At 59.9% G+C, this 19,452-nt stretch overlaps 2 protein-coding genes across 3 annotated transcripts; one reads left to right on the forward strand and one right to left on the reverse strand.

Annotated features, from left to right (window-relative positions):
- The first annotated feature begins 1,779 nt into the window (after window positions 1–1,779).
- On the forward strand, window positions 1,780–13,308 carry PKN3 (protein kinase N3). The gene is made up of 22 exons (XM_065878454.1): window positions 1,780–1,803; window positions 3,802–4,042; window positions 4,239–4,384; window positions 5,029–5,140; window positions 5,427–5,554; window positions 5,760–5,943; window positions 7,367–7,513; window positions 7,597–7,706; window positions 7,816–7,959; window positions 8,376–8,451; window positions 8,535–8,703; window positions 8,893–8,995; window positions 9,107–9,174; window positions 9,503–9,566; window positions 9,714–9,805; window positions 10,365–10,541; window positions 11,245–11,307; window positions 11,448–11,524; window positions 11,962–12,104; window positions 12,193–12,300; window positions 12,600–12,680; window positions 12,790–13,308. Exons 1-22 carry the CDS (start codon window positions 1,780–1,782, stop codon window positions 13,000–13,002), a joined length of 2,670 nt encoding a protein of 889 aa, XP_065734526.1. The 3' UTR covers window positions 13,003–13,308.
- A 239-nt stretch (window positions 13,309–13,547) lies between these two features.
- ZDHHC12 (zinc finger DHHC-type palmitoyltransferase 12) lies at window positions 13,548–16,485 on the reverse strand. Of its 2 annotated transcripts, none has more exons than XM_065879533.1 (5): window positions 16,386–16,485; window positions 14,833–14,969; window positions 14,391–14,468; window positions 14,059–14,225; window positions 13,548–13,866 (listed from the first exon to the last, which is right to left on the reverse strand). In XM_065879533.1, exons 1-5 carry the CDS (start codon window positions 16,483–16,485, stop codon window positions 13,548–13,550), a joined length of 801 nt encoding a protein of 266 aa, XP_065735605.1. The 2 variants fall into 2 exon arrangements, with proteins under 2 accessions (XP_065735605.1, XP_065735606.1); XM_065879534.1 differs by having other exon boundaries at window positions 13,579–13,866; window positions 14,037–14,225.
- Window positions 16,486–19,452: the final 2,967 nt, after the last annotated feature.

Genomic DNA, 19,452 nt, shown 5'->3' on the forward strand with positions numbered 1-19,452 from the left:
CGTTTGGGCTATTCACTACCCACTGGGTGTTAAATGTGAACTTCAGTTTTCCTAAGAATTACAATTTTATGAAGCACCATCACCATCAGACATGGAAGATGCAGCTATCTTCTCAGACTCATCCATCAGCCCAGGGCTATAGGTTTGTCCAGCCTGGGGTTCATTAGGAAAGGTGGATGTATTCTATTTCTGAACCCCTTTCCCTCAGTGGCCACTGAGACAGTGAAACACTTCACAGCAAACTTAAAAATCATTGTTCTTCCACATAATTCAGCTTTCTGACTGGAGGATTGGATAAATGAGCCTCAAGATGGGAACTAGATACCCTCCTGAAAGGCAGAGCTTTGCTCATTTGATGTTTTTTTTCTGAAACCCATGACCTACAGTCAGAAGCTGGTAGTCTTTTTACCTCTCAGTTGTTAACATTCAGCTAAGGGCACTTCGATAACCCCCACTTAAAGGAGCCTACCATGTGCCTGGCTAGCTTGCTTACTAGCTGTTAAATGTCTAACCTTCAATAATTCTGATTTGTATATATGTAAAAGTGTTGCACTTGGCTCTGATTATGAAGTCGACATGTCCCCCAGTGAACCAAGTCTCCTTAGCATATGTTCATGTCACTTGGTTGATTTCCCATTGCAGGACAATCCCAGGATTGCCCATGTTTTGCCGATTTCACTTTCCAGTACACTGTGAAGGAGGTGATAGAGCAAAGTGGAACTGACATGGTTTCCTCCTATAAAAGCACTGGAGGGCACCTCTTCCAAGTCAGCAAATAAGCCACCTTCAGTATTTGAGCCTTACTCACTTCCGGCCCCTTGGACAAGGCTCCTTCCAGTAAAGTCCTGGCACAAAGTGCTGGTGAGCACAGGATAACAGGAATTGCCTAAACAACTCTAGACTAGGCAGTAAAGAACCAGGGTCCCCTACATACCTAAGCCATTGCAAGAACCGCCTAGCGCAGGCTAGTTTCCTGAAATGGTGGCTTTTCCTCAAGGTTTAAATGTGTATTCTGTTTAGATGAGCCCTTTAGGGCAAAGGCTGAGCAGCTCTGGCTGAACCAGAAAGCTCCAGTCTAGTCAAGTGATGGGGCGGGGGTCCTGAGGGATTTTGGATTCGTTTGTAGTTTGGTGTAATTTGGGTAAGGCTTTATTGTTTTCTCACGCATGCATTCTTACAGTGATTACAGACAGGGCCAAGGCTCCTTGGAGGGCGACAGGTATGGGATTAGCCCATTTTACACCAATGACATGGGAGAGGAAGAGTGACTCCGGGCGGGAGCCAGGTCGCGGCGGGGTTCCGAGGAAGAGGCTGACCCGGCCCAGAGAGAACAGACCACACAGGCATTGCCCCGCGGCCGGCAGGCGGCGCTGTCCCCACCCGGGCCCGCCCCTCTGGGCGCGCGACCCGGCAGCTGGACAACTCCGGCCCGGGAAATGTCCTTTTCTGACCTTGTATCGCGGGACGGGGGTCAGTGTCTCAAGGAGCGGGAACCGCGGCCTCAGATGAGGGGCGCTGGGCTCCAAATCCCTCGGAACATCGGATCCGGGGGAGGCGCCGGGGCCTCTGGGTCAGGAGCCGGGCTCGATCCCTCGCGGCCGAGAGGCGGCGCTGATCCCAGGTCCCGCGAGGGCCAGCGGACCTCGGGAGGGGGCGCCCGATCCCGCGACTCCGGCGCCGCTTCCCGGGAAGTTTCAAGTTTGAAAGCCCTGGCGGAGGGGCCCGGGCTTCCGGAACCGGAGTGGTCGAGAGGAGGGGCCGAGCTGCCCGAGCGGCGCCATGGAAGAGGGGGCGCCGCAGCAGGTGAACGGCGCCCGGGACGGGCCTCGGGCGCGGGCCGGGGGGTGGGGGGAGCCTCATTCACTGCCCCGGGCTCCGGCTGCGTCCCCAGCCCCTCCCCGTGTCCCTTCCCAGCCCTTGCCCTGCGCCCCCCTACACCTTCGCAGGGCAGACCTGAGCATTGGGGGTAAGTCGTTCCTGCCTCCTGGAAACGTCCCCAAATCACCTCCAAGTGAATCAGAGCCTCCAGTCAGGCCTAACCATGAGCACGTCTGAGTCCGCAGTCAGGGCCACCAGGGTGGGCCCCAAGTTTCCTAAAATCTGTTCTTCCAGGTAACACTCTAAGGCCGATGTGCATCCGCTGCGAAAGCAAAGGGGGGCCATGCAGGCACCTAGGGACGGGTCCTGGGAGGGGAGAAGAATATGTGCGGCAGGCGGAGGGTGCCACTCCCTCGCGGTCGTGGGGTTCTTCCCAGAGCACACAGGCAGGCGGCGAGTGGGGACCCCAGAGGAAGGGGCCTACCCAGTTCCCGGGGGAACCCTCGGGTACACAGGGTTCCAGACCAAATGGCGAGGGGGCGGGGTTCTTGCCGGAGCTGGCAATAGGTTCGCGTGGGACCGAGGCTGTGTGTCTTATTGGGGAGTGGGGAGAGGTGGGGTACTAGCCCAGAGCAAATGGGTGTGGGGACGTTTGTGTACAAGATAGCGCCCCAGTCGCGGAGCCGAAAGGGAGAGGGGTGTGCGCACTTGGCAGGATTCCAGCCCGGAGCAGGCAGGACCATGGGCTCTGGTCAAGGGTGAAGTGTTGTCCACAAGACTCCTAGAGTGCCCCCACCCCTTGGGCAACTTTCAGGGCTGCGTCTGTGCCCTCCCTCCCCCTTCCTCCGGAGGTCCCTCTGCCTGTTCCAGCCGTGGCTTGTACATATTTTCCGATTTCCTGTTAACCTCCGCCCAGCAGCGGCAGCTGGGTGACTCAGGACCCCGGTGCCGGGCCCCCAGCTCCGTGGGATCTTTGTTTGCTCAGGCCTTTGGCTCTGGCCCTCTGGCCTAGGGCCCTCAAAGGATTTCCTGAGCCCCGCCCCTGCCCTCTGACAGACGGGCCAGAGGGCCAGCGGAGGCCTGGGGTGGGGGTCCCCAAGGCTCCACTGGGCTCAGGAGATGGAGAGCCGAGAGGTAAGGTGAGGGCTCTGAGGCAGTCCTGGGTTGGGGGCATCATGGGTTACCCTGGGCTGAGGTCAGCAGCAGCACCCGTTGGTTTGAAATGGCCTCTGGGAAGGAGCTTTTCCTCTTTCTTGCTCTCGCTTGGGGTGAAGCAGTGAGAGAGCCTTCTAATTCCTCCCAGGAGCTGAGCTGGGAGTGGGCCCCGGAGACCTCCTCAACCCCTCTGTGCCTCTGCTTTTCCAGCTGGGGTGTCGGAAGATCAGGGGAACAGCCCTAGCTTCCACTCAGGCCACAGGCTTCCCTGTCTGCATGACCTTGGTGGTGGTGGTGGTGGGGCCCTTCTCAGTGCCAAGCCTCTTTTCTGGTCCCCAGACCTTAGCCTGGATCCCAGACTGAGAGCAGCCTGATGTAAGCGTGACCAGCAGGGAGAGGCTGGGGCCCAAGAGATGACGGTGCATCTCCTTCCCTGTGTTGTGGCCTTGGGCAAATTACTTCACCTCTCTGTGTCTCAGCTTCCTCATCTATAAAATGGGGATAATAACTACACCTACCTCATGGGGTTGCTGTCAGGATCAACAAGTTAATGTCTGCACAGTTCTTAGAACAGAACACCATGTAAACATTAACAATTTTTCCCCCTTACTCTTCTCTCTGATGGCACAGGACAGGAGCATGGGCTGGATAAATAGCCTTGGGGTTTCCATCTGGCTTAGGGATGCTAGCTCTAAGCTCATAGTTGCTTCCCAAACTGTGTGTGTCAGTCCTGGGTGCCGACTGCGCCTGCCTCCCTCCCCCTCTGCCTGTGATGAGATGAGGCCGTGGAGGTGGGGACTGAGGGGACTAAGGCCTCTGCCTTTCCAGCCTGGGGCGGGCCAGTGGCCCCCAGGGGATGAGAAAGAGGCGATCCGCCGGGCCATCCAGAAGGAGCTGAAAATCAAGGAGGGTGTGGAGAACCTGCGGCGGGTAGCCACCGACCGCCGCCACCTGGGCCACGTGCAGCAGCTGCTGCGGTCCTCCAACCGCCGCCTGGAGCAGCTGCACGGGGAGCTGCGGGAGCTGCATGCCCGCATCCTGCTGCCCGGCCCCGGGCCTGGCCCGGCTGGTGAGTGAGGAATCTGAGCAGGCCCCTCGGGACAGCAGGCGGCAGGCTGACCCAGCTCCTTGGCCTTGGCCCTGACCTCTCTCAGAGCCTCCTCTTGTAGCCCCTGCCCGGGAGGGGCGGGGAGGAGAGAGCTAGGCCATGAGGGGCTCTCGGCTCTGGGGGAGGGGTTCATGAGCCCCACACTCTTTGCACACAGAACCTGTGGCCTCAGGACCTCGGCCGCTGGCAGAGCAGCCAAGGGCCCGACACCTGGAGGCTCTACAGAGGCAGCTGCAGGTAGAGCTGAAGGTCAAGCAGGGAGCCGAGAATATGACCCACACGTATGCCAGTGGCACTCCCAAGGTGAGGCCCCTGGGATCTGAGGGGAAGAGATTTGGCTCTCATATTATTAGAGAAGATGGTGATCCAGACCCTATTCTTTTTCTTTTTTTGAATTTTTGAATTTTTTTTATATAGCAGTTTCTTATTAGTTATCTATTTTATACATATTCGTGTATATATGTCAATCCCAATCTCCCACTTCATCCCACTACCAGCCCCTATTCTGATAGGGAAATGCAACCCGGCCATTGACCCTGTAAGAGAGACAGTCTCACCCTTAGTCTGATGGGGGAGGCAGAACCCTAAATCTCAGCTTGGTGGGAAAGGCATGGCTCGAACCCCTCGTCTAACAGAGAAGGCAAAACACCAGTCTAATGGGGAATCTCAGCCCAACTCCCAACCTGTCCCAACTCCCAGCATGATGTGGAGGCTCACCCTGATCTAATAAGGGAGGCTTGACCTTAGCCCTCCCTTGTCTAGTCTGATGGGGGAGGTCTGCTCCAGACCTAGTCTAAAAAGGGAGGCTTGGCTGTAGTATCTGGCCTACCGAGAGAGGCTTAGCTTCAATTCTGGACTGATGGGGGAGGCTTGCTCCAGTCCCTGATCTGACCAGGGAGGCTCCAGCCTGGTCCTGGCCTCAGGGGGCATATGTCACAACCCCACAGGAGAGGAAGCTTCTGGCAGCCGCCCAGCAGATGCTACAGGACAGCCAGCTGAAGGTGGCCCTGCTACGAATGAAGATCAGCAGCCTGGAGGCCAGCGGGTCCCCTGAGCCAGGTGAGGCCTTAAGAAGTGTGGATGGGGCTTCCCTGGTGGCGCAGTGGTTGAGAGTCCGCCTGCTGATGCAGGGGACATGGGTTCGTGCCCTGGTCCGGGAAGATCCCACATGCCGCAGAGCGGCTGGGCCCGTGAGCCATGGCCGCTGAGCCTGCGCGTCCGGAGCCTGTGATCCACAATGGGAGAGGCCACAACAGTGAGAGGCCTGCGTACCGCAAAAAAAAAGAAGTGTGGATGGGCAGAGCGGAGCCGGGCATGGGCCTGAGGGCTGACCCCCTCCTCCCAGGGCCGGAGCTGCTGGTGGAGGAGCTGCGGCACCGGCTACGCATCGAGGCTGCCGTGGCCGAGGGCGCCAAGAACGTGGTGAAGCTGCTCGGTAGCCGGCGAACACAGGACCGCAAGGTGCTAGCCGAGGTCAGATCATGGTCCCCACCCACTGCTGCTCTTCTCTGAGTGGTACCACCCTCTGCAGTGGCGGGAGACACCGCTGGACTGGCTGTGAGGGGTGGCAGTGAGGAAACAGGAGGCACATTCTTGTCTAGACCTCAGCCAGGGTGTCTCCAGGTGGCCTGAGCCACTGCCCCCGCCGTTACCCCATGGCCCTGTATCCCTTCTGCAGGCTCAGGCCCAGCTCCAGGAGTCCTCCCAGAAACTGGACCTCCTGCGGCTGGCCTTGGAGCAGCTGCTGGAGGGACTGCCTCCTGCACACCCTCTGCGTGGCAGAGTGGCCCGGGAGCTGCGGACTGCTGTGTCTGGGAACCCCCAGCCTTCAGGGACACTCGTGAAGCCCACCGCCATGACAGGTACCCGGGAGTCCCTCCTACTTCAGAGCTCTCCTTCCCTTCCAGGGAGGAGCCTGAAACACAGTGGGGAAGAATCTTGGAGACTTCCAGTCCTGGCCTCGCCATCCCCTAGCTGTGTGACCTTGTGCAACTGACATCCCCTCTCCAGACCTCAGTTTTTCACTCTGTCAAATGGGGGTGATGACAGCACCTATTTCATAGGGTTGCTGCGAAAATTCAGTGAGTTGTTGCGTGTGAAGTGCTCAGCACCGTGCAGGCACAGAGATCGCTCAGTCGGTGAAGCTATTATTTAAGTGAGGAACCATGAGAGTGCCCAAAGTGCCAGTGTTAGGGAGCTCATAGCCCTGGAGGCCTTGATACCCAGTCCCGGGCAGTTTGGGCTGTTGGAAAGGTCTTCCTTATCCCAAGCTGGATCTGCCTCCAGATAATCTAACAGTGTCAACTCTGGAAGCCCTGAACTTCCCACCTGGGACACGGTGCCAACTAGAGAGCCCAGCCCCTGCCAACACAGAGCTGATGCAGGGTAGACGGGCCCCATCCCACTGTGAGCAGAGCTGAGAAGGGGAAGTACAGCAGCTGGATGGGCCCCCTCACCTGGCCCCTGGGGAATCAAGGAATGCTTCCTGGAGGGGGTGGTGTCTGAGCTTGGCCTCGAAGGGCTTATGTGAGTTAGCCAAGTAGACAAGTTGGGGAAGGTGGGGGTAAGGGCTTGTTAAATGGCCTAAAATTCAGGTACTTGGGGCCACCCCACATCCTGTCTTCTGGCTGAATACCCATATTCTTCCAATCATTCTTCCACCCTGGCACTGCCTTGTTTTATGAGGTCTCTCAGAGTATAAACCCCAGGCCCAGACTCCCTAAATGGTGCTCTTAGGCCCAGTGTATGTCCTCAAGGGTGGCCAGAGTCCCACTGCTTCCTCTACCCTTTGAGGGACACATCTCTAATGACCCTAAAATGAATCTGCTTGGTTGGCAAAACACGCTTGTACCCATTGCAGGAGGTAGGGCTGAGCTGGCGCTGCTTGCCGCTGTGCAGATGGGGAGACAGGCCTGGGGAAGAGGTGGGACAGGGCCGCCAGCCAGGCCTCCTGCTCTTCCCTGGGCTCTCATCCCTGCCGTGGCGCTGTTCCTAGGCCCTGAGCCCTGAGCAGTGTGTCGCCACGCGCTGCGGTCCCATGCAACTCGGCTGAGGTCTGAGTCTCACTCCTCTGCCTGTATGTCCCTGCTTCTTCCAACACGTAGAGAGTGTGCAGGAGGGGAGGACCAGTTGGCCGACCCCAAGGGTGGCAGGTGGCTGCCGAGGCCTAATGTGGGCAAGGTCTGTGTTTAGCTATACCTCCAGGAGAAGGTAGCATTCCTGGGGTCCCAGGGGTCCATTGGAGGACGGCACCTGATAACGGCCCCCCACCATGCTCCCTGGCAGGGACACTGCAGGTCCACCTCCTGGGCTGTGAGCAGCTGCTGACAGCTGTGCCTGGACGTTCCCCCGTGGCCGCGCTGGCTGGGACCCCCTCCCAGGGCTGGCTTTGGAGCAGGGCCAAGCAGCAGCGTGGTGGAGGCGAGCTGGCCAGTGAGTAGGGGGCATGGGAAGCTGGGGAACAGCGAGGGACCCCCGCTCCAGGCCTGCCCTGAGCCCTGGCTCTGGCCCCACAGGTGAGGTGTTGGCCGTGCTGAAGGTGGACAATCGCATTGTGGGCCAGACGGCCTGGGGGCCTGTGGCCAAGCAGTCCTGGGACCAGACCTTTGTCGTCCCCCTGGAGCGGGTGAGGCTGCTTTGTGTGGACAGGGGTGACCGTGGGCCGTGGGGTGGAAGGCCGGCCAGGTAGTGGCTCGTGCCACGCTCCACCCCTCAACCTGGCCTCCCCACTGCAGGCCCGAGAGCTGGAGATTGGGGTGCACTGGCGGGACTGGCGGCAGCTGTGCGGCGTGGCCTTCCTGAGGCTGGAGGACTTCCTGGACAATGCCTGTCACCAGCTCTCCCTCAGCCTGGTGCCGCAGGGGCTGCTCTTTGTCCAGGTGCCCACTGGCCCCTGCCCTCTGACCTCGTGGGCCCCTGGCTCTGTTAGAGCAAAGAAGGGCCTTTGAGCCTGTGCTCTGCACCCACATGTAGGACTGGAAATTGAGGCCCAGAGGGAGGAGATCTAGAGGAAGGAAGGATTCCCAGCCCCTCTCTGAGGACTTCATGGGAGCCTAGCGGCCTGCATCCTTGTCCTGTCTGCCGTGCCGCGTGTGTGACCCTGGACCACCTCTGTTCTCCGGGCCTCAGTTTCCCCACTGGTCCCAATGAGGATGTTGGATCCATCTCTCTGAGTCCTTCTGGCTCTTGTGTCTGTTGACATGGGCTCAGGGTGGGAGCCTGGAGGCTGAGGAGGTGCCCGTGGCAGGTGGGGTGGGAGGGGACTGGTCTTCAGCCCTGCCCCCTGCCCCCGCAGGTGACCTTCTGTGACCCTGTCATTGAGAGAAGGCCCCGGCTGCAGAGGCAGAAGCGCATTTTCTCAAAACGCAGAGGTGTGGAGTGGAGAAGGCTGGCTAGTAGGGAGCAGGGCTGGGACCCTTAGGAGACCCCGGGACTGAGCCCCCTTTCGCCCCAGGTCAGGACTTCCTGAGGGCTTCCCAGATGAACCTCAGCATGGCGGCCTGGGGGCGCTTGGTCATGAGCCTACTGCCCCCCTGCAGCTCTCCAAGCACCATCAGCCCCCCGAAAGGGTGCTCCCACACCCCAGCCACACCCCGGGGGGCCGCCGGCCCTGCCTCGCCCAGGTGAGGAGCCTCGCCCCAGGCTGCCTGCTCCTCTGTGGAGCCACCTCACTCCAGATGCAGACAGTACCTGTCCCCGTTGCTCGCCCTCTGACCCGTCTCTCTGTCTCACGCGGCTGTGGGTCCACCCCCCACCCCACCCCCGCATTCCATCCGCCTGTGTCCGGTCGTGTGTCTGCTTCCTCCCCACAGTAATTTCCCGCCCAAGAAGACCCCCTTGCGAGAAGAGATCCAATCACCACCCAAGCCACCGCGCCTCTACCTGCCCCAGGAGCCGACCCCCGAGGAGATGCCGGTGAGCGGCGGCAGGGCTGGTCATGCTGGGGGCTGTCTGGGTGGGGACGGCAGGGCTGGAGGGAAGAAGGAGAGGAAGCCCCCTCTGCCCTGAGCCCCTCTGCCCTCACAGAGCACCAAACGCCCCCACATGGAGCCCAGGACTCGACTCGAGCCATCTCTGCCAGCCTCAGCCACCAGGTACCCCTGGCAGGCTCACCTTGGCGTTTGAGAGAGACATCTGTCCACTCACTTGGGTGTTTGCATGTCAGGCGTTCTCACGTCGCCCCGAGCTCTTGGCTTGCTCTCAGGTTCTCACTTGCGGAGCCCGCGTTACTGAGCTCCACCTGCATGCCAGACCCCAGGAAATGGCAGTCCTAGGAGCTCCCACCCGGCCTCTCCAGCCCCTGCCCCTCTTGCCTCACAGGTGGGGACAGCCCAGGACCAGGCGTGGAGGGAGGGTTTGGAGCGGCCCTTGGCGGAGCCCCAGCCCTTGTCCCAGGGGCTTCCTGTACCTTCTCTCTTGCAGGAAACCTCCCCGGCTTCAGGACTTCCGCTGCTTGGCCGTGCTGGGCCGGGGCCACTTCGGGAAGGTAGTGGGCTCATGAGGTGCAGTGGAGGGGGGTGGGCAGGCCCTGACACACTCTAGCTAGGGGGACTCTGGGGTCTGTGGGGCAGTGGGTGGGGGAAATAGACTCCTGTACTGCCCACCTGGAGCCCAGTCTCTCTCCGGTCCCCAGGTCCTCCTGGTCCAGTTCAAGGGGACAGGTCAATACTATGCCATCAAAGCGCTGAAGAAGCAAGAGGTGCTGAGCCGGGACGAAATAGAGAGGTGTGTGCTGAGGCCAGGGGGTTCCCGGCATCCGGGCACGTGGAGGGTACCCAGGATGGCAGGCCTGGGCTGGTGGCCCCGGAAGGCAGCTGAATGCTGCTGGGGCTTGTAAGAGGTGACCCTGTGGGGCCAGCCAGGCCTGGGCTCTCTTGTTAGCAACTGCAGTTGTTAACTATGTGCCCTTGGGCAGGTCCCTTCGTTTATGCACCTCAGTTTCCTCATCTGTGAAATGGGAACAGGGTGGTCGTACAGGTTCAAGACCTATGTGAGGGACTTCCCTGGTGGTCCAGTGGTTAAGACTCTGCGCTTCCACTGCAGGGGCTGCTGGTTCCATCCCTGGTCGGGGAACCGAGATCCCGCATGCCACACAGTGTGGCCCAAAAAAAAGACCTATGTGAGCTCCTGACACATATGAACCACCACTCTAGCTGCCTGGCACTTTGACTTAAGAGCCAGTGACCCAGGGGTGTTGTGTGGATGACAGGGCATAGTCAGGGGAGGTTTTCATTCCCTTTTGGGTTCCCTCCTTCCCTCTAAAACCCACACCCTCCTCTTGCAGCCTGTACTGCGAGAAGCGAATCCTGGAGGCTGTGGGCCGCGTGGGGCACCCCTTCCTACTCTCCCTCCTCGCCTGCTTCCACACCTCCAGCCACGCCTGCTTCGTGACTGAGTTTGTGCCCGGTGGCGACCTCATGATGCAGATCCACGAGGATGTCTTCCCTGAGCCCCAGGCCCGGTGGGTTCCCATCTCTCCTGTACGCCTCTTCCAGCAAGCCTTCCCTACTTCCCTGTACCTGGCGACGGCTTCATCCTGCTTCCTCCAGGGTGCCCATCAGCAGAAGAGCACGGAGTCAGGGAGGCCTTGGTTCAAATCCTGGTTATCAACCCTCACAGCGTTTGTGACCTCAGACCTCAGTTTATACAGCTGTGAATTGGGCTAATGGTAACTATTTCATAGGCCTGTTGCATGGATGAACATAACACTTAGCAACTGCTGAGCACAGGGACTGGTGAGCAGTAAGTAACCAACAGCTGGTGGTGTTATTTCTTGCCCAGCAGAGTGTGGGCTCTGGAGCCTGGATTCACATATCTGCTCAGCCACTAGCTGTGCGACCCTGGGTGGGTCATTTACTGGGAGTCTCAGATCCTCATTTGAAAAATAGGCATGACGGGTATCCACAGCAGGCTGCTGGGAGGATGCCAGGATCGGCGTGAAGGATACTCGGTGTCATCCCTGGCACAATCTCAGAGCCCAGGAAGGGCAGGCTGTTATCTGGAGGAGCTCCACCCCTGCTACACATGAGGCTACTCCCAGTCTCTCACCCACACATGACTCTGGCAGGGATATCTGGGGTCCCCAGGCCATGGCCATCCTGGTGCCTCCCTGCCCTGTCCCCCACAGTCCTGGGCCTGAACTACCCCCTGCCCCAACCCTCCAGGTTCTATCTGGCCTGTGTGGTCCTGGGGCTGCAGTTCTTACATGAGCAGAAGATCATTTACAGGTAACTTGCCCCCGAGATGCTGGGGGAGTAGGCGAGGGGACAGATGCTACCCTCCTCCTGGGCTGCTCTAGGGTGGGGCCGCTGTTCCCTGGGCCTCAGCGCTTCTTAGCCCCTTTGATCTGCCCCGCCTTTGCCCTCAGAGACCTTAAGTTGGATAATCTTCTGCTGGATGCCCAGGGTTTCCTGAAGATCGCAGACTTTGGGCTCTGTAAGGAAGGTGGGTGCCTCCTGTCCAGGATCCCGTCTTTCAGTCGTGCTCACTCAGCCCAGGCCAGCAGGGTGGTGGGCAAGTGGCAGCTCCCAGGAAATCTGCCTCCCAGCCCTCATTCCAGGGACTAGCTGGACACATTGGCTCGTCCTTCCCAGCCCTAAAAGCTCTAAAAGAGCCCCTTGCCCTTGGCCAGAGGGAGTTCCTGGGCCGGGAGAGGGCACTGGGTTCTGCTTTCTGTGTGACCCTGGCACACGAGCTTGTCTGAGACTCAGATTCCTCATCAATCAAGTGGCATAAAAACCGTTCCCACCTCCAAGGGTATGGGGCAGGGCTCGGCACAGGTTCAGAACATGGGGTCATAAGGGTGGGTGCTTGATTCTTACAGCGAGAGGTACTTGTGGGTAACACACCGTGCTGGCATCAGTGTGGATGTTGGTTTGCAGGGATCGGCTTTGGGGACCGGACGAGCACCTTCTGTGGCACCCCGGAGTTCCTGGCCCCTGAGGTGCTGACCCAGGAGGCCTATACGCGGGCTGTGGACTGGTGGGGGCTGGGCGTGCTGCTCTACGAGATGCTGGTGGGCGAGGTGAGCGCTGGACGGGGTGCTGGTGGGGCCTCCAGGTCAGGTGGGGGTGGGGGTGGCCCACGTACCCTGCTGAGCCCCATCCCTGCAGTGCCCGTTTCCAGGGGACACCGAGGAGGAGGTGTTTGACTGCATCGTCAATGCAGAAGCCCCATACCCACGCTTTCTGTCGGTGCAAGGGCTTGAGCTCATTCAGAAGGTAATTGCAGGGACTTCCCCGGTGGTCCAGTGGTTAAGACTCTGCACTTCCACTGCAGGGGGCACGGGTTCGATCCCTGGTCGGGGAAACTAAAATCCCGCAAGCTGCGTGGCGCATCCCCCAAAAAACAAAACAAAACAAACTCTTTTAAAAAAAAAAGAAGGTAATCACCGCAGGGTCCAGGGCTGGGCCGACAGCTGCTCCTGGCTCAGGGATCCCTACCTGAGAGGCTGGAGAGGGGGAGGCGGGCAGTGCCTGGGGCCCGAACACCCTGAATGAGCACCTGCCCTCTCCCCCAGCTCCTCCAGAAGTGCCCCGAGAAGCGCCTGGGGGCGGGGGAGCGGGATGCTGAGGAGATCAAGACACAGCCTTTCTTCAGGGTGAGTGGCCAGGGCCGCAGTGGTCCAGGAGCCTGGCACAGTGGGAGGCATCGAGGGCCCGCGGGGCTGCCACTCCCGTCGTCTGAGGCACCTCTACCCTTGCCCCCAGACCACCGACTGGCAGGCCCTGCTCGCCCGAGCCGTCCGGCCCCCGTTTGTGCCCACCCTCTGCGGCCCCACAGACCTGCGCTACTTCGAGGGCGAGTTCACGGGGCTGCCACCTGCCCTGACGCCGCCTGATGCCCGCAGCCCCCTCACCGCCCGCCAACAGGCTGCCTTCCGGGACTTCGATTTCGTGTCCCAGCGATTCCTGGAGCCCTGAGGGCCTCTCGGGCTCTCTACCCCTTGCCCCCCCGACGGTTGGAGCCTCTGCTTGCCCGCCTTTCTGCCCGCCTGGGCGCCCTGGTATTGATGAGCCGTTGGGACTCAAGGTGGCGGCCACGGGCTGCTGTCGTGGCTTTGCTCAGTCACCGGGCAAAGTGCTGCCTCCCCTCCCTTCTCCCGACCACCTCTCCCCTGCCCATTGCAAGACCTGGACCCGAAAGGGAGGCACAGCGAGGAGCGGTTTGGTTTGTTTTTTTGAATACTTGACTTGCTTTATGGATTATTAAATTTATAAAACTGTGCACTGGAGGCAGCCTGGCTTGGGGTGGGGAGGGTGGAAGTCTCCACAATCCAGGTCCTTGGTGCCCGAGCCCCCATGGGTCCTCTTCCTCCTTTGAGGCAGGGTTCTGTCCTTCAGCTCTACCCTGAGGCCTGGGAGGAGTGGGCAGCAGTGAGGAGGTCCAGGCCCTCGGAGCGCTGACGCCCCCGGGTGCAGCCCCTCCGGTTTTCAGGCACAAGACGGTGGCCCGGCCTCTAGCAACCCTAAACATCCTGGCTGCTGCCTTCCTCGTCCTCAGCCCAGAGGGTCTCCCAGGACCCCGAGGGCCATCCACAGAAGAAGTGGGCCAGGTTGCGGGTCAGGCCGCGGTCGAAGGGGTTGCCGGAGCGCTGGCGGAGGTAGGCGATACGGTGTGAGGAGATGAACTCCCAGGTGGTGGTGTTGCTGGCCACCAGGTAGAGGTGCGAGGCCAAGAGCAGGCTGGCCACTAGGGAGAAGAGCGACAGCAGCAGGAAGGTGGCAAACAGGAGCCCGCTGGACCGCAGCCAGAGCCCCCAAGGCCGGAAGAAGCGGAGGCCAGACCTGCAGGGAAGGAGGGGGAGAGGGACCCAGAGCTGGCGGGTGTGTGGGTGGCAGCTTTGCCCCAGGGACCCCAGGTGGGCCGGCCATTTGGGAGAGGGTCCGAGGCCCCTGAAGAGGGAGCCTGGCTCTCTCCACACCTGGTGGGTGCCTGCTGCCTGCCCCCCCACCACCCAGGGCGCTGGGGGAACCCACCATGCCAGGTACAGGCCCCACAGAAGCACCACCAGCTGCAGCGCCAGGTAGGCCACGAACAGTGGGTGATTGCGCTCTCCCACGCAGTTCTCCATCCAGGGGCAGTGGTGGTCATATCGGCGGACACAACGACGGCACTCACGGCAGTGACGGGCCCGCAGGGGTTGCTGTGGGCACACAGGGAGTCAGGCCTCAACACTGGCTCCCTTCTGGACCCAACAATGTGGGCGGGAGGTCAGGGCTGGCATCTGGGAGGCCTTCCTGGAGGAGGGATGAGGCCAAGGAGTCTCAATCTTGCCCGACCCTCCCACGGAGGTCCCTGCGTCACCCACCAGCACCATGCAGTGTCTGCAGCGCCGAAGGGGGATGGCCTGAGGAACCATGGCTGTCTGCTCTTCCTTGGCCTCCTCCTGAAAATGGGGGGACACAGTATGAGATGGGGTTCCCTTGGGAGGCAGAGGGCACTGGTGGGTAGCTCCCTTGGGGGCCAGCTTAACTCTGGGTGTGCACATTTGGGGATCCATCCCCTGTGTAATGGAGGCGGTAGAGTGGGGGCAGAGTGCCCTGGACGGCGGGGCTGTGTGACCTTTGGCAGTTACTTCCCCTCTCTGGGTCTTGGCAATTTCCTCATTGTAGGATGGGGCTCTAGGTCTGGCAAGACGATTCCCTGGGATTCCCTAGGAAAGCCCTCAGCACAGGGTCTAGCATGAGATTGTTACTGGGGCCTTGAGTTCCCTGTTGGCGGGGGAGGAGATGTTTGGGAGCCCTGGTTACCTGGGGCTGGGGCAGGACATTCACGTATCCCGGGTCCATGAGTGACACAGCCAGGTAAAGCAGCAGGGAGCCCAGTACCAAGAGCAGGAAGGTGAGGGGCGCGAGCAGCTCCCCCTGCTCTTCCCACTGCCGCAGCGCTGGAGAGGCCAGAGGGGGAGAGTGAGGCGGCGGGGACAGAACAGGAGGGTGCAGGTGAGGGGTGCAGCTGGAGGGGGGAAGTGTGTCCCTGGCTGAGGGAAGGCCTGGAGATGGAGTCTGAAGAATGGTCAGGTGTGGCCACTGCATAGGGTGCAGGAGGGAGAAGTTCATGTTCGGCAAAAAAAAAAAAAAAAAAAAAAAGAAGCAGTTCATCTACACTCTCTGGAGCGCAATAGAGAACCATGGAAGGTTATAGGGTCAGATATGTTTCTGAAAGCCCTCTTACTGCTAGAGAAAAGATGGATCAGAGGGGAGGCTTATCTGGGACACGGAGCGGAGCGTGTCTGGACAAGGGCAGTGGCAGGAAGGGTGGAGAAGAGGGGATGGACGGGGGGGTAAGGAGGCTGATGGGGCCAGACTTGGCTGGATGTGGGGGAGAGGGAGGAGGGGTCTGGCTCTGAGATGCGGAGAGGCTGGCCAGGTCCAAGATGCCCAAGAGACAGAGGAGGGCAGGGTCGGCAGGCTGGCTGGGATGCTGCAGAGGGACAACAGGGGAGCCCAGGCCAGGAAGGGTCCAGCCCAGGGAGGTGACTGAAGGATTTTGGGAGGCAGGGGGCTGAAGAGCGAGGGGCAGGAGACAGCCAGACAGCCGAGTGTGGCCGACTCTGGTGCCCCTTGACTGTAAAAGGGAGCGGAGAAAGAAGGGGGGTTGCACTGAGGGGGGGTTCTTTCTGATGGGGAGACTGAGCAGGTTTTTAGGCTAAGGGGCAGAGGCAGTGGAGGAGACTTGAGGTCTTGGGAGAAAAGTGAGAACGCCCCCGGTCCGGGGTTTTATGCTGGAGCAAGGAGGGATGATGAGTGGGGGCTGTGATGGGTAAAGAGGGGGAAGGGTGGAAGGGGGTTGATGGGATGAATGAATGCTACCAGGGCGAGAATCAAGGATGAGGACGTGAGGGACAGGCTGCTCCCCTATGCGGTGTTCTCTTGCCTGAGGCTGGGGAGCCTGGACTTGGGCAGCTAGTGGCCACAGGGCTGGGCGGGACGCCAGTCCTTCATCTAGTTGATCCTCGGAATCTTGGGAGTCAATTCCTGGGAAGGGTCGGGCGGGTCCCAGGATCAGGGGAGAAGGGGGCTCGAGTCGGTCGTCGGATCTGGGGCACCGGGTGGGTCCTGGGACAGACAGGATATCTGGCAGGGATCAGGAAGATTCTGGAATTAATTAGAGATCAACTGGGTATTAGGCAGAAAGCAGGTGGCTCTTGGAATGAGAGATGGGGAGGGGGCCTCAGGATGTGGAGGAGATTGGGTGAATCCCAGGATCTCTTGGGCTTCGGCAAGGGACTCGGTGAGACCCAGACATCTAGGGAATCATGCGGGATCGGGGGGGGTCCAGGGTCGCGCGGGGTCCGGCTCACCGGTATCATGCAGGAAGAGCACCAGGGTGATCCCCCAGGTCAGGACGGTGTGCCCGGTCCGCACCAGGACCCCAGGCCTGAGCAGCGCCCACGGCGCCATCGCCTCTGCCCGGGGCCCCACCCGGAAGAAGCGCTCAGAGGGGCGGGCCCTCCGAGGGAGAGGACCCACCACCACCCGGGGATTGGAGGAGGCAGGCTGTGGGCGGGGCCGAATTGGGTGACGGAGACTGCCTATTGGACGGTAGCTGCGGCCGAGTAGGCCCTCGAGCCCACAGGTGCCTGAAGAGGCCGAGGGCGGGGCCGGCGCGCGCGCAGCCGGTAACTCCCCCAACCCCAGCCCCCACCCGCCAGGTAACTTTCGAAAGCCGGGGAGCCGTCGGGAGCCTCGACCCAGCCCCACTGGGGTTCCACCACCAGCCCTAGGGCCACAGCCTAACGCATGCGTACAGCTTCCTGGACGCTTCAAAGATCCAGGTGTTGTGACTTCAGGTTGCAGAATTGTGCGCGGTTCGGAGATGTGACGCCTGAGGCCTCGAGAGGGGCAGGACTCGCCCAAGGTTGCGCCGTGGTGATACCCTTACCTCCTGTTCATTTTCAGATATTGCAGATGGGATGAGAGCAGAGTGGAGGTACGTGGTGCAAGTCTGACTCTGACTTGGGTCAGAGTCAGAAATCCCAGCACTGCCTCTTCCTACCTGTATGAGTTTGGGCAAGTTACTGAACCACTGCGAGCTCTGTTTTCTGTCTGTGTAATGGAGATGATAATAGTACCCCTCTGCTGAGGTGGTTGGAGGACTCAATAATGGAAATAAAAGTGTCTAGCACAGGACTGTCTTGTCTCCCCGGCTCTAAGCCAGCACCTGCACCCTTCAGCCTTGCCCAACCCAGGGCTTCAGGCCAGGGAAGTCCCAGTGCAGCTTTGATTTGTATAGAGGTGACTGGGTATTTTAAAGGGAGAATGAGGGAGTTGAGATGGGGAAGGGCAGGGGCTTGAAGAGACTCAGAGCAGTGAAAAATTACAAACAGTGGGTCAGGGTAAATGCTGATTGGGCCAGCTGTGTCTGCTATCTGGCAATAATTGAAGTTCAGCTTCTATCCTCCCACAGAGACTGGGAGACAGAGGCCTGATCCTTCCTGATGATTACATTTTAAAGGGATGGCTATCAGGTCCTTGAGAAAGACACTCCTGAGTTGTAGGAGGTACAAATACACCTCAGAGGGACAGAGAAAGCATTCACAATTGTAAGCCCTTTTTAGTAAATGCTCTAAGAAAGGGTGGTCAGGGGCCTGTGATCAGGTGTTGGTTAAAAACAGTAAATTCTTTTGGCAGCCTGGAGCTTTCTCAGGCAGGCACATTAAGGGGGGGCTAGGGTCATCCTAGGGATGTGACCTTGAGCTGTTAGAAGCTATGTTAGTGTTTAAGTCTTTTAATGTCAGAGGTAGGAGTGAATGAAATCACTTGCGCTGAAGTCTGTAGTTGTTTGTTTTTTTTGCGGTACGCGGGCCTCTCACTGCTGTGGCCTCTCCCGTTGCGGAGCACAGGCTCCGGATGCGTAGGCTCAGCGGCCATGGCTCACGGGCCAAGCCGCTCCGCGGCATGTGGGATCCTCCCGGACCGGGGCATGAACCCGTGCCCCCCGCATCGGCAGGCGGACTCTCAACCACTGCGCCACCAGGGAAGCCCTGAAGTCTGTAGTTTTTATAGGCCAAGGTTGAGGCCTAGTGGAGAAGAGGGCTTGGAGCCTGGCTACAGTTTGGTCTAGGAGAGGGCCTTTGTCACTGGGCACTGGGGACACACCACCTGGCACATTTGGGAATGGTTCCACTTGATCTGGGACCAGCACCTAGACTGTTTTTTGGGGAAGAGCTCTCCCTCATTGGGTGCAGCCTCAGTAGTACTTCAGGGGCACGGAAGTCACTGCTGATAGTCACTGGGACAACAGGTGTAAACCAGGACCATCCTGGGCCGAAGCTGAGTCATCTCAGGATTTGGCCCCGGCTCCTTCATCCCCTCCTGCTGGCGGCCTCGCCCTCCACTCTGCTGCAGCCACGTGGGCGGCTTCGTGGTTCTCCCTGCGAGGTCTTCTCCTGGCAGGGCCCTCTGCCCAGGACACTCTTCCCCTGGACCCCTACAGCCAGGCCTGGCAGCCCGGTCTTTCTGATGGATTCAGCTCGCATGTCTCCGCTTGTGAGAAGCCTCCCCTGCCCAGGATACCACGCTGTCCCTTGTCTGCACGTATGCGCTTCCGTCTCCCTAAGGGGCTGTGGCCCAGCTAACTCCAGTCTCTGCTGCATACTCCCACCGGCCCACAGGAGGGGCCTGCTCTGTGCTCCCTTCTCCCTGCTCCTCACACACCGGGTCATAATCTCGTATTTAACATTTGTCTCTACCATCAGACAGCCATTCTGGGCGGGGGCCCTGTTGGTCTGTTGCCAGCTGTACCCTCAGTGTCTGGGCATAGCGGTGTGGAGAGACTGCAGAGGAAAAACAGGTGCTCCAGCCCAATCTGCCACCTGTCCCCAGTCTGCAGTTGACCCTCTGGGCTGGGCACACAAACTGACCCAACGCACCCTCACTCAAGGCCCACTGCCTGAGCCAGCCCAGGGCCCTCTCCAGACCCCATCCCTTCCACAAAAAAAGACACTCTGCTCCACTTTGCACAAAAATGTATTTCTGTGACATCCCAAAGTACAGACATTTACCCAGGCCCCAGGTGGTAATGCAATGCAATGTGAGCTCTGCCGGGGCCTGGCTCAGGCCACGTGAGCATGGAAGGGAGGGGCAGACGTGGCCCATCTGCTAAGCTGAGGGACGCAGGGCAGCTGGCCCTTCCCACAGCTGGGAGCGAAAGACCCCAGGGGAGAAAGGCCAGGTGCCTCTCCCCTGGGCTGCTCATCCAGACCGCTCTGTCTGCAGGCAGAAACACCAGGAGAATCCAAAAACAGGCCCAGGGAAGGAGGAGGGAAGAAAAGCCACCCCCCAGGGGCCACCTGCAGAGTCAGCTCTGCTCCCCAGCCCTTGTTCCAGAGGGGCCTCCTCACCGCCGTCTGTGCCATGAGAAGCAAT

The sequence above is a fragment of the Phocoena phocoena genome, chromosome 6, assembly GCF_963924675.1.
Source record: "Phocoena phocoena chromosome 6, mPhoPho1.1, whole genome shotgun sequence".
Taxonomy (NCBI): domain Eukaryota; kingdom Metazoa; phylum Chordata; class Mammalia; order Artiodactyla; family Phocoenidae; genus Phocoena; species Phocoena phocoena.

Bases quoted from the DNA above. Each gene is read 5' to 3' on its own strand.
- ZDHHC12 (XM_065879533.1), bottom strand. From the start codon at position 16,485: ATGGCGCCGTGGGCGCTGCTCAGGCCTGGGGTCCTGGTGCGGACCGGG. The intron at 14,970-16,385 runs GTGAGCCGGACC...TGGCCTCTCCAG, and splicing joins GCTCTTCCTGCATGATACCG to CGCTGCGGCAGTGGGAAGAG. The intron at 14,226-14,390 runs GTGGGTGACGCA...GTGTGCCCACAG, and splicing joins GCAGACACTGCATGGTGCTG to CAACCCCTGCGGGCCCGTCA.
- PKN3 (XM_065878454.1), top strand. From the start codon at position 1,780: ATGGAAGAGGGGGCGCCGCAGCAG. The intron at 5,141-5,426 runs GTGAGGCCTTAA...CCCTCCTCCCAG, and splicing joins CAGCGGGTCCCCTGAGCCAG to GGCCGGAGCTGCTGGTGGAG. The intron at 8,704-8,892 runs GTGAGGAGCCTC...TCCTCCCCACAG, and splicing joins GCCGGCCCTGCCTCGCCCAG to TAATTTCCCGCCCAAGAAGA.